Raw genomic sequence first — 18,004 nt, 5'->3', positions numbered from 1 at the left:
AAAAAAAAAAAAAAAAAAAAAAAAAAAGGGGGTGGACGGCCGTAGACCGTCTGAACAACGCACGAGGTGCGCTTGCCACATAAGAGCCATTCGTTCAGCAAGCTGACACCGACTCGTGGCAATGCTGTTTGGGCACGTTGGCTTCACCTTTCGGTTACTAGGCCCCCTCACCACGACAAGGTGTGCCCACGAGGGGGGGGGCCTCATGGACAGTTGGGACTGGGTCGCCGCTCTTCGGCCCAATCTTACCCGCCATGGCGGCCAGCTTGCACGCCTCCTTGACGGAAGTTACTTTCCGCCAAAGGGCTCCGACGATGCACCGCTTCGGAAGGGAAACTGTCGCGATGCACCGTCGGGCTCCATCCCGCCGTCGAACCCTGCCTCGTCCGAGAGGCTCCGACGGCCGGGCCGACCCGGCGCCGTTGGGCTGTGCCCGTGCGGCCCGCGCCGGCCCTCCTCCGCCTCCCCGACCCCGTCCTCGGAAAACGTCCAAGCGGCTCGGGAGAGGCCCGGCCCGATGGGTCCGGGAGTTCCGGAGTTCCATCGGCCCGTCCGCTCCCCTCGCGGCGCGCACTCAGGGGGCAGAACCCACTGAGCCGCCTGCACGCGAGATGGAGCCCCACGACTGTGGGACGCCAGCCCATGCCAGCACCCACATCCCTCCGAGGGACGCCGCACGGCGGGAACACCCACACGCGCGGAAACCCTCATGTGCCAGGAGCACCCAGCGGTGTGTCACGGGCGGGGAGCAGTCCTCCCCCAACAGTGCCGTACCACCGGGCGATTGCACTTAGGGCCGCCTACCCCTACCAGCGATTGGGTCCGCGCTTTAGACCACCCCCAAGGGGGTGGGCGCAGTCCCTAAGGGAGTCGCTGGGCTCCCCTTGTACTCTTACTAAGGATACGGTGCGCTCTTAGTTCCCCTTCCACCCCGGAGGTTCACCCAACTTGGCCGGAGCCGTGTGGGTGTTCCATGGGGTTTCAGGGTTAAGCCTCCTCACCACGACAAGGTGGCGCACGACGAGGAGGGATCGGGGAGGAAATTAACCTAACCTAACCTAACCTAATTTTTTTTTTTTTTTTTTTTTTTTTTTACCAAGCAAAGGAAGGAGAAAATGCAGTTAGGCACACCCCCCGGTCCTCCCGGGGGGTAGTGTTGGACTCACCCGGCCCGTCGGCGCAAGCGCCCGGCCAGTCCTACCAACTAAACTCTCCCCCCCGTGGGCGGGTGTTGAGACCCGCCCACTGCAGGTAAGTCCTGCTGTCTTCTCCATGTGTCCGGGTCACGGGTACGCGTGAGCACTCTTCCGCGACCCGGACGGAAGCGAGGCTTGTTTAGCCACCTAAGTTGTAGATCCTCTGTTTTCTTCTTCGGTTGCTTGACTAGAGAGGCCCTCCTTCGGGACCGGGGGTGGCAAATTGGGGACCTGGGATGGCGTAAGGTTCTCTTCTGTCTGGTCCTCCGATTGTACACCTAAAGCCTTGATAGGATCGTCTTCAGGTTCCTCTGTGTTACGTCTCGTTACCGCCCGCGCTCATTCCTGAGCAAGGAGATAGGTTCCGTCTTCGATTACTTAATATGTTGGTTCAACCTAGGGTTAAACTTGAACTATGAGTTAAGAGTATCATAAACTACATGCTATCTTTATACTACATATCACTTTAACTATAACTAGTTTTACGACTAGATTAAATATTTCTTGATTATAACAGCTATATATACGCGGTCTCGCACTATTGCACGGCCGGCTTAGACCTACATACAACCGAGCCCATACGGTGCGAAAATTCCAGGCCCGTCTCTTTACACAGTACACACTGTGTCACTACTTTGCAGCCATTGGCCATCAGGCCAGCTTGGCCGCAATTATAGCAGCAGCTTCCTCTATCTACTGTAGCTGTGCACTTCACACTGATATGGCCAAATGACCAGCACCTGTAACACTGCACAGGACGCTCCACAATTTTCACTTTCCCTCTGCACCATCCTATAACTAATGCACCTTTTTTGGATATCTTGGAAGCCACCAGCACCGGACAGTTCGCCTATGCTATGTACGTGGCATCGCCTTTGAGGTCTTCCTAAAATTGCTCACTTTAATCTCATCCCGATGGCAGTCACCCTCACGGGCTAAAGCCATCGCGACATCCTCTTCAGTGATGGAAACGTCCAAACCCGAGATTCTCATCTCGGCTCTCAGCTGGGGCCTAGTCACCCTGGCAGAGTCACCCAGAACCCGGGTGATTTTCTCTTTCAGAGCGTCGGCCTTGCTTCCGTCCCCACAGCCAGTGAGTTCCACGATTAGTCCTCCGTTGACAGCTCCTCTGACTTAGGTTCCCTCTATTCCTAAATTCTTCAGATTAATCTGTTCGCGGACCCTACACAGAGCCTGAGCGTACGACGTCTTGGAAGTATCCACTCTAATGAGAACCGCAGCTGTCCTGGCGAGACGAGACTTATTCCTCAGTCTAGCCAGTTCAGGTGACAGGTCTATCCGTCCAGGAATTAATTAATTCCTTAATTAATTAATTCCTTAATTAATTAATTAATTAATTAATTCCTGCTGATAATTTTCAATCCCTGGAGAGTCCTCTGTAGAATTGTCTCTGGAAGTGCTGGGAGCCTCCAGAGTCTTCTTCTTTTTCCGCGTCTTAGGAGTAATCCATTGTTTTCTTTCCCTCTTTTTTTAGGCATCATCGACAGTTTGCTCTTCGTCGAGGTCGAGTTCGGACTATCGGCATCCTTTTCGACTATACAGATCGTAGGGACCGGTGTACTCGCGTGGGCAATCTCCCCTTTGAGCACAATCTTCCTCAGCTCGCTGACTTCCCTTCTAAGTTCCTGGATGTCGTCCTCATACTTTTGCCTTGCTTCTTTTTTTTGTTCCTTCATGGTAACCTTGACGATATTGGTAAATTCTGTCACTCCATCTTTGATTCCTTGTATGACGTCGTCATTGTCACGTCCTATTACTGGAACATTCTTTTCACCTTGTAGGTCACGCACCTTGGCGTGCAACACTCTATTTTCTTCCCTGAGCGTTTCAACCTCAAGAGATATGGCATCATATTTGTCCAAGGTCCGCAATGCTTCTCTCAGCTTCTTACTTATAGCGTCTAGAGCCTCCTTGTAGTCTTCGCAACAATCTCTTTCGTCGATATTGCCAAGCGCGCTCAGCACGTCGTACGTAGCATAGCACCTGTCAAACATCCTCCGCTGGTCATTTTCGCCTATATCTTGGCGACTCTCCACGAATTGGTAAACCTCTTCTATCCAGGTTTTGCCGGCATCCGTAAGAACATCGTGATCGTAACCGACAAGTTTCTCAAACGCTACAGATTTCCTACCTCTAAGATATCTATCAAGTTTAAGACTAATTACTTCACCATTTTTGTCCTTGACCTCACTAATCACCTCCGCTTCTTTATCGGTAGGCGAGAGGTCTTCTTCATAATAGTAAAACATTTTCCTCATCTTTTGCGTGCTCTTCGCCATTATGACCTCTAATGCCTACTTATTGTCGTTTATTGTTTTGTCTAATTCTATAATTAGCCTATCATAAACTATATCTATTTTAATCAAGTCTCTTAGTGCGCATGCACACAAGAAGACTTTAACACGTAGTCGCGTTTCAAATACGCAGCAGGAAAGAGAGCGTCCAACGAGGACCCCCAGGCACAGCGCGTACTCCCCAACAAACGCGTGATCGTACTGCCGTACTGCGCACTGCAAAAGTCCAATTTTGGGTTAGAATCGGAAACCAGATGTGTTGTGGCCCTCAATGAGAGCCCATGAATAAAACCATATTGATGCGCATGCTAATCTATAACCTCAATTTTAATGCGCACCAATAATTGGGTTTTGGGTTCAGGGATAGTTAGGGGATCTCCATGTGTCTCCAAAAATCCAATTGCGCATCCACAAAAAGTTTCACAGCGTTACTGCACAACCTCTAAAGTTTGCACCAATGGTATGTGCTATCGTAGTTGCAACACGTTGGTGAACACTACCTTATGTCTCATTTCAAGATTCGAGCTCGGAGTCTCGAAATATTCGCTAAAATACTATTTCCCTATCTGGTTACTTTGGAACGCATGTGAGACTCATGCGAACTCACCATAGTCATCGGCGAGACGCGAACTTACTATCGCGACTGTCGGCACGAATTAATTCTGGTCGTGATTGTATCACTACCCAAAATGGCCGCCAACATCGCGATCGCGCTGCTCCCGCGTGTCGCTCAATTTGTTCCTTTGTTAATAACAAGGTTTGTGTTATTTCCGCGTGTCGCGCCCGTCAAGGTGGCTACTGGGGGTCACCCGCCTCCCCGCGTGCCCCAACAGTGCTTGACGTAGCTCAACTAAGTGCCAATTATCTTGCGCGACCCCGATGCGCGGTGACAATTATCGCGCTGCTAATGATATGTGCCGTCACTTCATTTAATACACAGCGCTGCCACTGACAAAGATCTCAGCCTCGCAGGGCAGATATCGCTTGTGATTTATCATCCACTACACGTGATCGTTTAGTAATTGTACTCCTATTGTCTTCAGGCACCGAGTTCATTTAGGCAGGCCAAACATAACCGCACCTGTCATGCCAAGTATCGTAAGCCGAAGGAAGTATCGATAAATATATCTATACAAAGCGTAATACTTATTCACGTCTATATTATTATCCACGATATTAATTAGTTCTTATTTCAGGTATACAAGTATTCGCAATCGTTTGCTGTTGTGACGCCGGGAACATGCATCAGATGCGCCAGAAAGGCGCATCGACAATACAAAGTATCATCAACAACAGTACGTTCCGGTTTTATTATATTTTACAATCTATTACAGCGGTCAACGCAGTGCAACTACAGATAACCAACAACTTTATCTTTTTACAGGTTACTAATCTTCAGCACTACACCGGAGAGGATGACAACACATCATCGACTCGTCGACGGTGTTAGCTTTGCAACGATTAGCGTTACGGTAAGTATTCGTCTGTTATTTAATAATATATGTAATATTATTTAATATTAAGTATAATGCTTCTTGTTTCAGGTTCCTCATCAGAATTATTTCTGTCGCAAGATGTTTTGCAGTGTCGAAAGCGCTCTAGGCTCATCAACGACGCTGGCAGACTCACCCACAATATTTATAGTTAATAAAGATATTACGGTAAGTATTCGTCTATTATTATTTATTGCAATAATCCTAATGCTCCTAATGAACAAATTGTTTTTTTGTTTCAGCACCTGTCATCGACCAAGATCATCTAACCTGCATGTGTCACTGAACATGTGTGCGACCGCCAAGCTCACCGGAGGATCCAAACACTCAACAGTATCACTTAGTAAGACGGCTACGCATACCGGACACCGCTAATTATGCTCTTCACGTTCCAGTGGAGATTGCTTCAATACTTTCAATATTTCTTCTAAATTAAACGTCTGTTAATCGTACAACATTATTAAGTAATTATACACTATTATTGTTTCGTTCTTTTCAATATATTATTCCTCTATGTGCATAATTCGCAGATAACCTGTTACCCCATAGCCGTCATTGATATGTGCACGGTCGCCAGACGCACCGGAGAAAATGGTTCCTCAACAGTGTATGCGGCGTACACAATTCATAATTTTGGTAATATAATGCGTATTCGTCTGTTGTATAGTATAAACAACATTCATGTATACAACCATGTATATATATGATAACCCAGTGCATTTACAGGTAATCTACAACTGTCACTATCGCCTTTATTACCAGATGCACCGTAAAACCAGATCCTTGATCACACTAAGTATGAATGTACACAAGGATTCTCTATTCTAATATTATAATAAGTATTTCCTATAATTATGGTCTTTCTCTTTAAAGGTAATTAACTATCCAAAAAGAGTCATAATCGAGCGTTTCTAATACTACGGTAAGTAATATTATTTCTATAATAATTCATTATTTATGATATATTCTTCTTGTTTCAGGTTTCACAGGATACTATCTCTCCTGGAATTCCTTCAAATCTGTGCTTCTATCTTCATACAAGATAAGTAACTCTCTGTGCTTATTCGTTGGAGTGAATAAATATACTATTTATTATCTAATCAAGCAAATACGTCTGTGTCATAATAATCATCTAATGTTCTTTTATTTTATCCTTGTTTCAGAAACTCCAACGCGCGAAGCAGACAGAAGGCCACGAATATCACCAGAGTCGAATTCCGCCATGTACAGACACGCCATCGTCAGGAAGTCCTCGCGCGCGAACCATCTTCAGCGAAAGATCTTCAGATATTTCCTAGAAAGAAAGAGCAGAGACCAGACGAGCGCGATCACCGAAACAAGTTTCAGTGATTAACGGATCATGTTGACATCACGGTCGACAGTTGTTCGCCGAATAAACAACCTTCTGGAGTCCGCACGACGCCGTCCTGCAATAGTCTCCGGCTTCGACAAGGAGCCCATGAAAGAAGCCATTATCGTAAAAAGGGTACGTATAGTCTGTTATTACATTTGTTTATACTATATTAATAAGAGCAAGTGACAGATTTGATAACCTATAAACTTTGTTCTAGGTTACTGCCACTGTCCATCACTGACGCTCCAAGATGAAACCTCAATTTTATAAATAAAAATATAAAAAGATCGTCTATTTTATTCTACCTTAACTAACAAAAATGAAAGTACATGTACCATTGCACAGAGGTTCGATGTTAGTACTAATTTTTGTGTTAATAGTACGGTTATTTCGTCTATTTTATGTCTAATTATTTAGGTCACTTTTTTATGTGTTAATATGTAGTTATTATCTGATCCTATGTTTCTAATATTTTAAAAATCATCCATTTAATCAAGAACATGTAGCATTGTCACTGTTGTACTTGTTTGTTCGCCATTTCCAGTAGGTTTCCCTTTCCACATGTTTCTTGTCTTTTCCAATCGTCACTCCCATTATCCACTGTTAGGACTATCAACCCCTTAGCAGTTAAGTCAAGTTCCTCTGCCTGTCTTTCTAATCCCTAAATGTGTCACTGTTTCCAAATGTATATTTCATGTCATCCGTTTTATGTCATCCAAGTGTATTTCGTCTGTTCTAGTGTGTCATGTCCTTTGTCAATCGCCAAGAGAACACTCCACTAAAGACATTAAAAAAATTTTATAAATAAATTATGATGCATATAAATAAAATTAATTTTTTAGTTGTATTAAACTTTGAATAAATATTGCATATTAATATTATATTTTAATGTATTATGAAGCATAAAAATTTTTGAAATTTTTTGAGATAGTTTAAATCTATTAAATATAAAAAAATTAATTTAAATGAAAACATATATAAATTATGTATGATTTATTCTATCAAAATAATCCTTTTATCAGGCATATCATTAAATAAATTTTTAGTTATTAATAAAATTTAAATAGCAAAAATAATTAATTAAATAAGAGAAAGATAAAATTTCTATATTTAGGGTATGAACCTAAAAGCTTAGAGAATTAGCTTACTTACTTTAATTAAATAAATATAAATTAGTATAATATTTTTGAAAATTGACTATTAATCATTAGTTAAAATTAAATATGATAAGTAAATTTAATTTAAAAAAAGGTTATAAGTAAATTTAAATAAATAATTTAAATTAAATTTGTATTAGTAAAAATAATAAAAGAATTTATTAAAATTAAAGTAGTTATAAAGATTAATTAATAAATTAAATAATAAAATATTATAAATAAAATTATTATAAAAATTGATTTTTTAAAAATAATTAGTTATTATAGAATTAAAAAAGTATAATTAGTTAAAATAAAATTCAGAGGGAGAGAGTAATTTTATTTAAATTTAATAATTGACTATTTTAATTATATGTATTTATAAAAAAAAAATATATTATTAAAATTAAAATTAAAAAACTTATCTATAAATAAAATAATTAATAATAATTAAAAATCTTATTTATATAAATTTAAGGAGAGTATTTTATAGAAAGTAAAAAAAATTAAAAATTTTAATTTTTATTTATATATACATTAATATTATTTAATAATTATTATTTAATGTTAATAAAATATTTTAATTATTTTTATAAATATATAATTAATTATATATATTTAAAATATTTAATTAACATTAATTATTTAATATTAATTAATTAAAACTTATTAATCATTATTTTTAATTTAAAATATTAAAAACCTAAAATATAGAAAAAAAAAATTATTTATTAATAAAATATTTTAATATATTTAAATAATTATTAATAATTAATAATAATGATAATAATATAAAAAAGGGGGGGGGGAATATTATTTAATTTTTTTTTTATGTATATTATAAATTAAATTTTATATTCATATTAAATTTAAATTTAAATTATTTTTATAATTTGTTTTTAATAATTAATAAATATAATTAAAAATTAATTTTTTTTTTAAATTTATTTTATAATTTAAAGTATAAATAAAATTTTAAAAAATTATATAAAATTTAAATAATTTAATAATATATAAATTAGTATTTATAATAATTAATTAAATGAAAATTTATAATAGAAAATTATAATTTATTATTAATAAATAAAGTGCCAGCAATTGCGGTTTATACTTTAAATAAAAATAAATTTAAATAATTATATATAAATATAAAATATATAAATAAATAAATATATTTAACTAATTTATTTTTTTATGGTGAAATATGAATAGATATTAAAAGTTAAATAATTTTATTTTTAAATTAATAATAAAATTAAAAAAATTTATATAATAAATTAGGATTAGATACCCTATTATTTAAATGAAAATAAAATATAATTAAATATTAAATGTTAATCATTAAAAATAAAAAATTTGGCGGTATTTTATGATTTAGAGGAACTTGTTGATTAATTTGATAATCCACGAATAGAATTACTTAATTTAATTTTTATATATTGTTGTTGAAAAATTATATTAAAAGATTAATAATTTAAAAATTTAATTATAATTATAATTCAAATCAAAATGTAGAATAGTTAAGATTTAAATGAGTTACATTTAATTTAATTAATTGAAATAAATTTTTAAAGTTTTATAAATATTGAATTTAATTGTAAAGTTAAAAAAATATTTAAATTGAATTTTAATTAAAATATGTACAAATTGCCCGTCATTTTCATTAATAAAAATTTATGGAAAAAGTCGTAACAAAGTAAATATATTGGAAAATGTATTTAGAATAAAAAAAAATTTTAGTTTAAATAAAAATTTTTCTTTTACATTGAAAAGATTAATTAAAAATTATTAAAATTTTATTATAATTAATAAATAAATTATTAATAATAAATAAATATAAGAAAAAATATTATAAATTATTAAATAAAATTATATTAAAAAAAAAAAGTTTTAGTAAAAAATTTTAAAATAATTATTTTAATTTTAATGATAATGTAATGTAAATGAAAATAAAAAAATTTTTAAAAGTAATTTTAGTTAAATGTACCTTTTGTATCAGGGTTTATTAAAAAAAATTATTGATAAATAAATTTCTCGAAAGAAAAAGAGTTAAATAAATAAATAAAATTTAATATAAAAAAATTATTTTTAATATTTATTTAGAGAAGAATATTTTAATCAATTTTTTTGATATCCAATTTTTTTTTTTATATAAATTTAATTTAGATATAAATTTAAATATGTAAATTTTTATTAAAGTTTAAAATAGTTTTTATTTACAATAAATATATTGATTTATATTAAAAATTTATGGGATAATCTATAAATTAATTTTAAAATTTAAAAAATTTATTAATATTATTTATAAAAATTTTATAAAAATGGTTTTAAAATTTAAAATTTTTTGAAAAAATTTAATAATTTATTTATTTTAGCATAGTTTAATTATAATTTTAAAATTAAAATAAATTTAATAAATTAAAAAGATATTTTTATTAATTTAAATTAAAAATTAATAATGATAAAATTAGTAGTATTTATAAAATTTATTTTTAAAGATTTGATAATAATTAATAATTTATATTTAATTAAAGAATTAGGCAAAATAAATTTATTTAATATATTTAAATAAAATTAAGTCCACCTGTTTAATAAAAACATGGTTTTTAGAAAATAATTAAACATTTGTTCTGCTCAATGATGTGTATTAAATAGCCGCAGTAATTTGACTGTGCTAAGGTAGCATAATCATTTGTCTTTTAATTGGAGGCTGGAATGAAGGAATGGATGAGATTTAAGCTTTTTAAATTAAATAATAAAAATTTAAATTTTGAATAAAAATGTTCAAATAATATTATGGGACGATAAGACCCTATAGAATTTAATATAATTTTTATTAAAATACATTAGTTTTTAAATTTAGTATAAAATTATATTTAGTTGGGAGGATTAAAAAATTTTTTAAACTTTTTTAATTTTATTTAATAGATAATCATATATTTATGAAAATATGAATAAGTTTTAAAAAAAATTATTGAAAAATTAATTACCTTAGGGATAACAGCGTAATATTTTTTTTAAGATCATATTATAAAAAATGATTGAGACCTCGATGTTGAATTAAAATAAAAATTAGATGGAAAAATTTAATTATTTAGTCTGTTCGACTATTAAAATTTTACATGATTTGAGTTTAGATCGGCGTAAGCCAGATCGGATTTTATCTATAATTAAAGTGTAAATAAATTTGTACGAAAGGACTTTTTATTTGAAATTTTTTTTAAATTAAAGAATAATATTAATTTTATAAAAATTGTAGATTACTTTGGCAGAATAGTGTAATAAATTTAGAATTTATAAATATATAAAAATAATTTATATAAGTAATAATTAAAAATATTTATTATTATTTAGTTTTAAATTTAATAAATTTATTAATTTTATTATTAAATTTATTGTTAGGGATTGCTTTTTTAACTTTATTAGAGCGGAAATTTTTAGGATATGTACAAATACGTAAAGGTCCTAATAAGGTCGGGTTAGTTGGTATTTTGCAACCTTTCAGCGATGCTATTAAATTATTAAATAAAGAATTATTTTATGTTTATAAATCTAATTATCGATTATTTTATTTGACTCCTTTAATGAGATTTGTAACTATATTATCTATATGATTATTATATCCGTTTGCTACTAATTTTTATTATTTAAATTATTCTATTTTATTAATAATTATTTTTATATCTATTAGCGGGTATTCCCCGAAATACCCGAGGGCTCAGAGGGGAAGGTTATGCCTTCGTACCCAGGGCCATCGACATCCGGTGGCAAACCTATCATCACGGCCATTCAGGATGGTACGGCAGCGAGGGAGGCGTTGGAAAGGAGATACCTCCAATTTCCAATGGCCAAAAAAACGAGCAAATGCCCTCACAACGCGAGGCATATATGCCACAGCTGCCGAGCGAGCGAGAAAAGGAGGAAACATACCGATACAGGTATAACTCCTGCTCCTAGTGACGAGGACTTGGCGTTCCCAGCGGGATCACGCGCCAGTAGCGTGGCGGGTGATCCTAACGAGTACGAAGCAGCATCGCACGCTGGGTCGTACTATGCTGGCTCGGAGGACGAGCAGTCGGACGTCAGCTCCGTCAAGAGAGGCAGAGGAAGGCCCATCACCACGGGTGAAGGGACAAGGGAGAAAAGGGAGGCAAGGGCCAGAGCGAGGGAAGAGGCCAGAGAGAGAGTGGACACGGATTGGGCCCTGGGTGCCTCAATGCCCGATGGACAGGCCTGGGAGAGATGCCGGGACAACCAGAGGGTGGCGAGGGAGATGTTCCTCCACTCTCCGAAACCGGCTGTGGTGTCGGATACCATAGCAAACTGCGTGACCATTTTCAAGAGTCTGCAGGTCTCAAAGAACATTAAGGGCCCACTAGAAGGGGAGATGAAGAAGGCTGTGGCGTCCATCATGGCTGCCACAGCAGTCCTTCACGACAGAACTGTATCGTCCTCGCCGAGCAACGCTGAAGCGGAGGAACTTCGGCACCAATTGGAGCTCCTCAAAGCCGAGAAAGAAAAGGAGACGAGCGAGCTCAAAAAGCAGATGGCGGAACTCGCCGATCAGGTAAAAGTGCTGACGAACCAGCTCAGTACTCGCCTGATCGAAGAGGGATGCATCACAAAAAGTGAAAAGGAGAAGGGGGGCAGGAACCTGAGAGGACGGAACCGCATTGAATCTGACCGGGATTCAGATTCCGACAGCGGGGAGTGGCATTCTCTCAGGCTGAGGACGCCCCAAAATGTCTCCCCAAAGAAGACCGCCTTGAGGAGGGGCGGACTATCTCCGGCATGCGTGTCCCCGGGCCTGGCTGGTGACCCCTGCATGGAGGTAGAACCGCAGGCCGCGAGCGTAACGGAGGCACAGGGGCCCCTCTTGAGTGGATCCCCTCGACCCCTCCCACCGGTAACTCGCCCTACAGTCCAGGGCGACTTTGCAATCCTGTACGAAGCCCTCAATCAGCACCTACAAATAGGCGTTGACTTGAGGCAGAGGATGCTGCGATTCTTCGAAGCAACGAACGGACAGGGGGAGGCGGTCCAATCTGCTCCCCTAAACGCACATACTCAGCCGCCAATGGGGAAGGAGACCGAGGCTGAGATCCCCTTGCCAACTCAGCCCAAGACGCAGGGAATGGTTCCTAAAAGCAGCCAAAAGGAAAAAGCGGCCAAGAAGGGAAAGAAGAAGGGAGAAAGCCAGGTTTGTGCTCACTCCAAAATCTCTCCCCCCCCTTCTCTGCCGGTACCCGCTGCCGATGAGAGAATACCTGGAAAGAAATCTCGCCAGGATGCGGAACCCTCTGGGGCTCCACCCTCTGGCGGAGGACCATTAGGCCCGGGGCCCTTCGACAAGAAATCGACAGACCCCGGGACATATGACCCCTCTCCGACCACGGAAACTCCGTGGAGCGTGGTGGTCGGACGTAAGGGAAAGAAGAAAGTAGGACAGACTCCCCTCCCCTCCAGAACTGTACCCGTTGCTGCGGCCCAGTCACCGCCCAGTGAACAGGGTAAGCAGAAGCGGGGGCAGGTAGCGGGGAGAGAGAAATCCGGTAAAATGAAGGTTCCCAAAACCTCGGCGGTCATGATAACCTGCCCAGAAGAGAAATATGGCGAGAACATGGCCGCCATCAGAAAAGAAATAAAACTAGACCAATTGGGAATCAAGGAAGGAAGCCTCAAGATAAGGAAAGGTCTCACCGGTGCCTTAATCCTTGAGATTTTCGGTGAGGACAAGGCACGCAAGGCGGGACAACTCGCCGAACGTGTTAGAGAGGTGACTGGGGACAACGAAGGGGTGCGAGTCAAGTGCCCCCAAAAAATGGCCGACCTCCGCATTCGGGGGCTGGAAGACTCCATTACCCGGGCGGAGATTGTTGCCGCAATCTCCGGGGAGGGTAAGTGCGGGTTCTCGGACGTCAAAGTGGGAGCGTTCGTGAAGGCCCCCCGCACCGGCCTCAATACGGTGTTGGTGCAGTGTCCAATAGACGCGGCCAACAAATTGACACAGATGGGAAAGGTACCGATATCGTGGTACAAATTACCCATCGAGCTGTTGCCGCGGCTCTTCCTTCGATGCTTTAAGTGCATGGAGGAGGGGCATGTGCAGCAACAGTGCGGCAGCGACCGATCCTGTGCCAACATGTGTTTCCGCTGCGGCAAGGAGGGCCACGAGGCCAATTCCTGCTCCGAGCAGAAAGTGCACTGCGCACTCTGTGTTGACTTCGGGGCACCCGCGGGGCACAGGATGGGGGGCATGAATTGTCACCCCCCGAAAAAACTCAACTTCAGGAAGAAGGCCAAATCGATTCCTCCCTCCAAAAAACCCACCCCGTCGGTAGGAGGGGAGAAGGGGGGAATCGAAAACAAGAGCCCAATTCCGTCCCTGATGGAGGTCGTTGTGGGAGAAATCCCACAAGCGAACCAAACGGCTTCAGCCGAGTCTGCGCCCGCGCCGATGGACACATCAGAGTGTCGCAAGCGGCGCGCGGACTCGGTAAGGGAAGGAAACGAGAAGAGTGCGGGGGGCAAAGAGCTCTGCTCCGACTCCCCCAAGCCCCAAAGGAAGCCACGCTTAGACCCTAAGCGTGGTAACGTGAAAGGAGTGTGGTAACATGTGGTAACACCCTTACCCCGGGCGAAATTGAGCCCGTGGGTAATGCGCCATCGAACGCGGATGGAGCCCCCCTTCCACAGCCACGTGGTGCGGGGTCTGAATCGACGGAGGCCCTCTCTACCGACATCAATGAGGGCCTGTAAATTCATACAGGCAAACATTAACCACGCTCGGCGGGCGCAGGACTTACTCCTGCAGACTATCGCCGAGCGTGGAATAGGACTGGCGATCGTGTGGGAGCCGTACCGATCCCCATCAAACCATCCTAATTGGAAGGTGGACGGCTCTGGCACGGTCGCAATCATACGAGGATCGAACAGCCACAACCCCCCCTGTTCCTTACTCAAGTCAGGAAGGGGGTATGTGGCGGTGAAATGGGGATCCATCGCGGTGGTGGCGTGTTACGCACCGCCTAGTTGGGGCCTCTCCCAATTTGAGCTGTATCTGGGGGAGTTGGAGCACTGCATACGCAGCATACTCCCCAGGAGGTGGTGGTGGCCGGTGACTTTAACGCCAGAGCGCAAGCCTGGGGAGACCGGTTTACCACCCCCAAGGGAGAGGTCCTACTGAACTGGATAGGGGCTCTCGGGCTATGCCTACTAAACACCGGCAACGAGCCCACGTGCGACCGGCTACTGCGGGGGGCGTCTATAGTGGATCTCACTATGATAACCCCCTCCGCGGCACGCCTAAATTGTTTATGGGGGGTGGTCGACCAAGAGACTCTATCGGACCACCGATATATAGAGTTCGGTTGCACCACCCTTCAGCCCGGGAGCCCGACCGGCGGTGCGCCATCGCCGCGATGGAACCTTAAAAAGTTAGACCCGGATAGGTTGACGGCGGCCGTCCAGGCCACCCTTTGGCAACACCATCCGCCAGAGGAAGGAGCTTGGTGGAGGATGTCGCGCGCCTGGTAGACTCGATCACACAGGCGTGCGACTTCTCCATGCCCAAAAGCAGGCCCCACTTGCGCCGGGCTGCGTACTGGTGGACGGAGGAAATCGCGTCTCTTCGCCGCTCCTCCGTCGCGGCAAGGAGACTCCTCAAACGCGCCCAGCGCCGTGGCGACGAGGCCTGGACAACCGAGGCACTCAGCGACTACCGGTCCGCTCGAGTGGCGCTGAGTGTCGCCATTCGCTCCTCCAGGGCGAGATCGTGGGACGAGCTCATCGCGTTTCTTGACGCCGACCCGTGGGGGCGCCCATACAAGATAGTGACGAACAAACTACGTCACTGGGCGCCTCCCGTGACGGAAACCCTCCCCTCGAAATCCCTGGACCAAATATTCGGGACTCTGTTCCCGACTAAACCCAATCCTCGAGGTCTCGATTGAGGCAGCGCGAACACCGGCGCTGCCGAGGCCTGGTCCAGGGATCTCGAAATCACCGAGGAGGAGTTGAGGAATGCCGTCCGGGGGGTCAAGAACAACAAGGCCGTTGGCCCAAACGGCATCCCAGGGCGCGTCTGGAAGCTCGCCTTGGAGGAGCCAAACCTATCCGGGTGGCTACGAGGCATCTTTAATAGATGCCTCGCGGAGGAGAAATTCCCCCCAATGTGGGGAAGAGCCAAGTTGGTTCTTCTCCACAAGGGCGGTAAGAAGGAGGGTGACCCGTCATCGTACCGGCCAATTTGCCTGCTGGGCGAGGTCGGCAAAATATACGAAAGGATTCTCGTTCGCCGAATGGTCCAGCATCTGGCGCGCAATGAGGTCCCTTCCCTTCACGAAGAACAATACGGTTTCCGTGAGGGCAGGTCCACGGTGGACGCCGTACTGCGCGTCAAGGCCCTCACGGAGTCAGCTGTGGAACGCGGGAGGGTGGCGTTGGCCGTCGCTTTGGACGTGTCCAACGCCTTCAATACCCTTCCGTGGAAAACAATCGGGGACGCGCTTAACACCCACCGCGTCCCCAACTACCTCGTGAAGGGAATTCGAGCCTACTTCGGTCACCGTAGGGACCAAGAGGGCCAGGGTCACACCCGTCGCGTGTACTGCGGGGTCCCACAGGGCTCGGTGTTGGGCCCGCTGCTGTGGAACCTCGGGTACGACGGGGTCCTTCATACCGCCCTCCCCCTCGACTGCCGGGTCATCAGATATGCCGACGATACCCTGCTGGTAGCCGAGGGGGACAACTGGGGGGAAGCCCTAAACAGGGCCAACAAAGGGGTGGCAGGCCTCGTGAGGGCCATAAGCCGGACTGGCCTGAGGGTGGCCCCCAGCAAGACCGAGGCGGTCTACTTCTACGACCGCCGGGCCGCTGGGGAGCCTTCCCCCACCTCCCGACTAGATGTTGACGGTACTGTTGTCCCAGTGGGGTCCCAGATCAAATACCTGGGGCTCCACATCGACAGCCGATGGAGCTTCGCGGGTCACTTTGACCGCCTGGTCCCGAGAGCACAGAAGGCGGCGGCAGCGATTAGCCGCTTGCTGCCGAATCTCAGAGGGCCGGACGGTCGGGTGCGCCGCGTCTACGCGCACACCGTCCTTAGCATACTAATGTATGCAGCACCGGTGTGGGCGGGCGAGGCGATGGCCATCAGACGCATACAGGACGCGATGCGTCGCGTCCAGCGTTGATTGGCCATTCGTCTCGTCCGAGGCTACAGGACGGTGTCGCACGCGGCGGCCACCATCCTGGCCGGACTCCCCCCTCTGCATATGGTCGCAAATTCATACAGACGTTTGTATGACCGGAAATCCGCGGCACGCAGGGGAGGAGTCGCCAAGATTTCGGCCAGGATACTATGCACTTGGAAGCTCCAGGAGAAAAAGTCCCTCGAGCAGCGATGGATCGCGTCGCTGCACGAGCGCCCCCCAACATCCGGGGAGAGGACTGTATCGGCCGTCCTGCCCGGTCTGGAGGAGTGGCTGGACAGAGCGTGGGGCAACAGTACATTCAGAATGACGCAGGTGCTCTCCGGACATGGGTGTTTCGGAAAGTACCTGCACCGCATCGGACGGGAGGCAAGCGAGACCTGCCACCACTGCGGTCACGAGAGGGACACCGCGCAACACACCCTCCAAGCATGCCCAGCCTGGAGGGACGAGCGCGACGTCCTAACCCAGACTATCGGGGGCGACTTGGCGCTGCCGAACGTCGTCGTCAAGATGCTCGGCAGCGAGGACAACTGGAGAGCCGTGGCCGCCTTTTGCGAGGCGGTCATGGCCCAGAAGGAAAGCGCCGAAAGGGAGCGTAGACCGGGACGGGCGAGGGGAAGGGCTCCTGGCAGGAGATCCCAATCTTCCCCACCACCTGGGCCCTTCTTGCGTCCGGTGACGGTCCGGCTGGTGCGACTTCCGCCGCACCCGCCGCCGTCATCGTCGCCATTGGCAACGGCGCACCCACCGACACCCACGGGAGCGCCGCCGAGATGACAGTCAGTGGGGGGAGGGAGCAGACTGGTTCTGCTCGCCCTTCCCCTCTTTACCTCTCCCTTTTTTGCCCTCCTTTTTAACCCCCAGATGAAATGAGGGTCGAGATCCCCAAAGTCTCGACTCCTTCCCCCCACCATCGGGGGGATGAGAAGACACGACGGGAGGAGGTAGTGGCCCTCCCGTCGCAGCGTCAAAGTTTGATTTGGAGAGGAGGGGAGTATAAGATATATTCTTTTTTCCCCTCCCTCCCAGAAAGAACTCCAATTAAGGAGTGCGGCGAGGGGAGGCTCCTGAAGTATTGCATCGCTAGTTCCAGGAGTCTCCCCTATAATCGCCAAAGAAGCCACTCGTGAGGTTTTTAGTGGGTATGCCCTTAAATAGGGAGAGTCCCACATACCCCCCGGATACCCACATTCGGGGGGGATGCGTAATGCATTTTCCTCACGTAAAAAAAAAAAAAAAAAGGTTCCTCCCTGATCTTCCCCGATGATGCGCCACCTTGACGTGGTGGGGAGGCT

The 18,004-nt window shown here is 43.4% G+C and overlaps 1 protein-coding gene and 2 long non-coding RNA genes across 3 annotated transcripts; all 3 read left to right on the top strand.

Moving 5' to 3' along the window:
• The first annotated feature begins 4,652 nt into the window (after positions 1 to 4,652).
• LOC140665406 (uncharacterized) lies at positions 4,653 to 5,357 on the top strand. The gene is made up of 4 exons (XR_012046602.1): positions 4,653 to 4,806; positions 4,896 to 4,983; positions 5,056 to 5,172; positions 5,247 to 5,357. It is a non-coding gene; the product is annotated as an uncharacterized lncRNA (long non-coding RNA).
• A 141-nt stretch (positions 5,358 to 5,498) lies between these two features.
• LOC140665467 (uncharacterized) lies at positions 5,499 to 6,121 on the top strand. Its single transcript, XR_012046615.1, has 4 exons — positions 5,499 to 5,640; positions 5,731 to 5,800; positions 5,878 to 5,926; positions 5,985 to 6,121. It is a non-coding gene; the product is annotated as an uncharacterized lncRNA (long non-coding RNA).
• An 8,118-nt stretch (positions 6,122 to 14,239) lies between these two features.
• LOC140664981 (uncharacterized) lies at positions 14,240 to 14,680 on the top strand. Its single transcript, XM_072890621.1, has one exon. It carries the CDS (start codon positions 14,240 to 14,242, stop codon positions 14,678 to 14,680), a length of 441 nt encoding a protein of 146 aa, XP_072746722.1.
• Positions 14,681 to 18,004: the final 3,324 nt, after the last annotated feature.

Source organism: Anoplolepis gracilipes, chromosome 4 (assembly GCF_047496725.1).
Source record: "Anoplolepis gracilipes chromosome 4, ASM4749672v1, whole genome shotgun sequence".
Taxonomy (NCBI): domain Eukaryota; kingdom Metazoa; phylum Arthropoda; class Insecta; order Hymenoptera; family Formicidae; genus Anoplolepis; species Anoplolepis gracilipes.
This window is presented reverse-complemented; position numbering and strand designations above follow the sequence as displayed.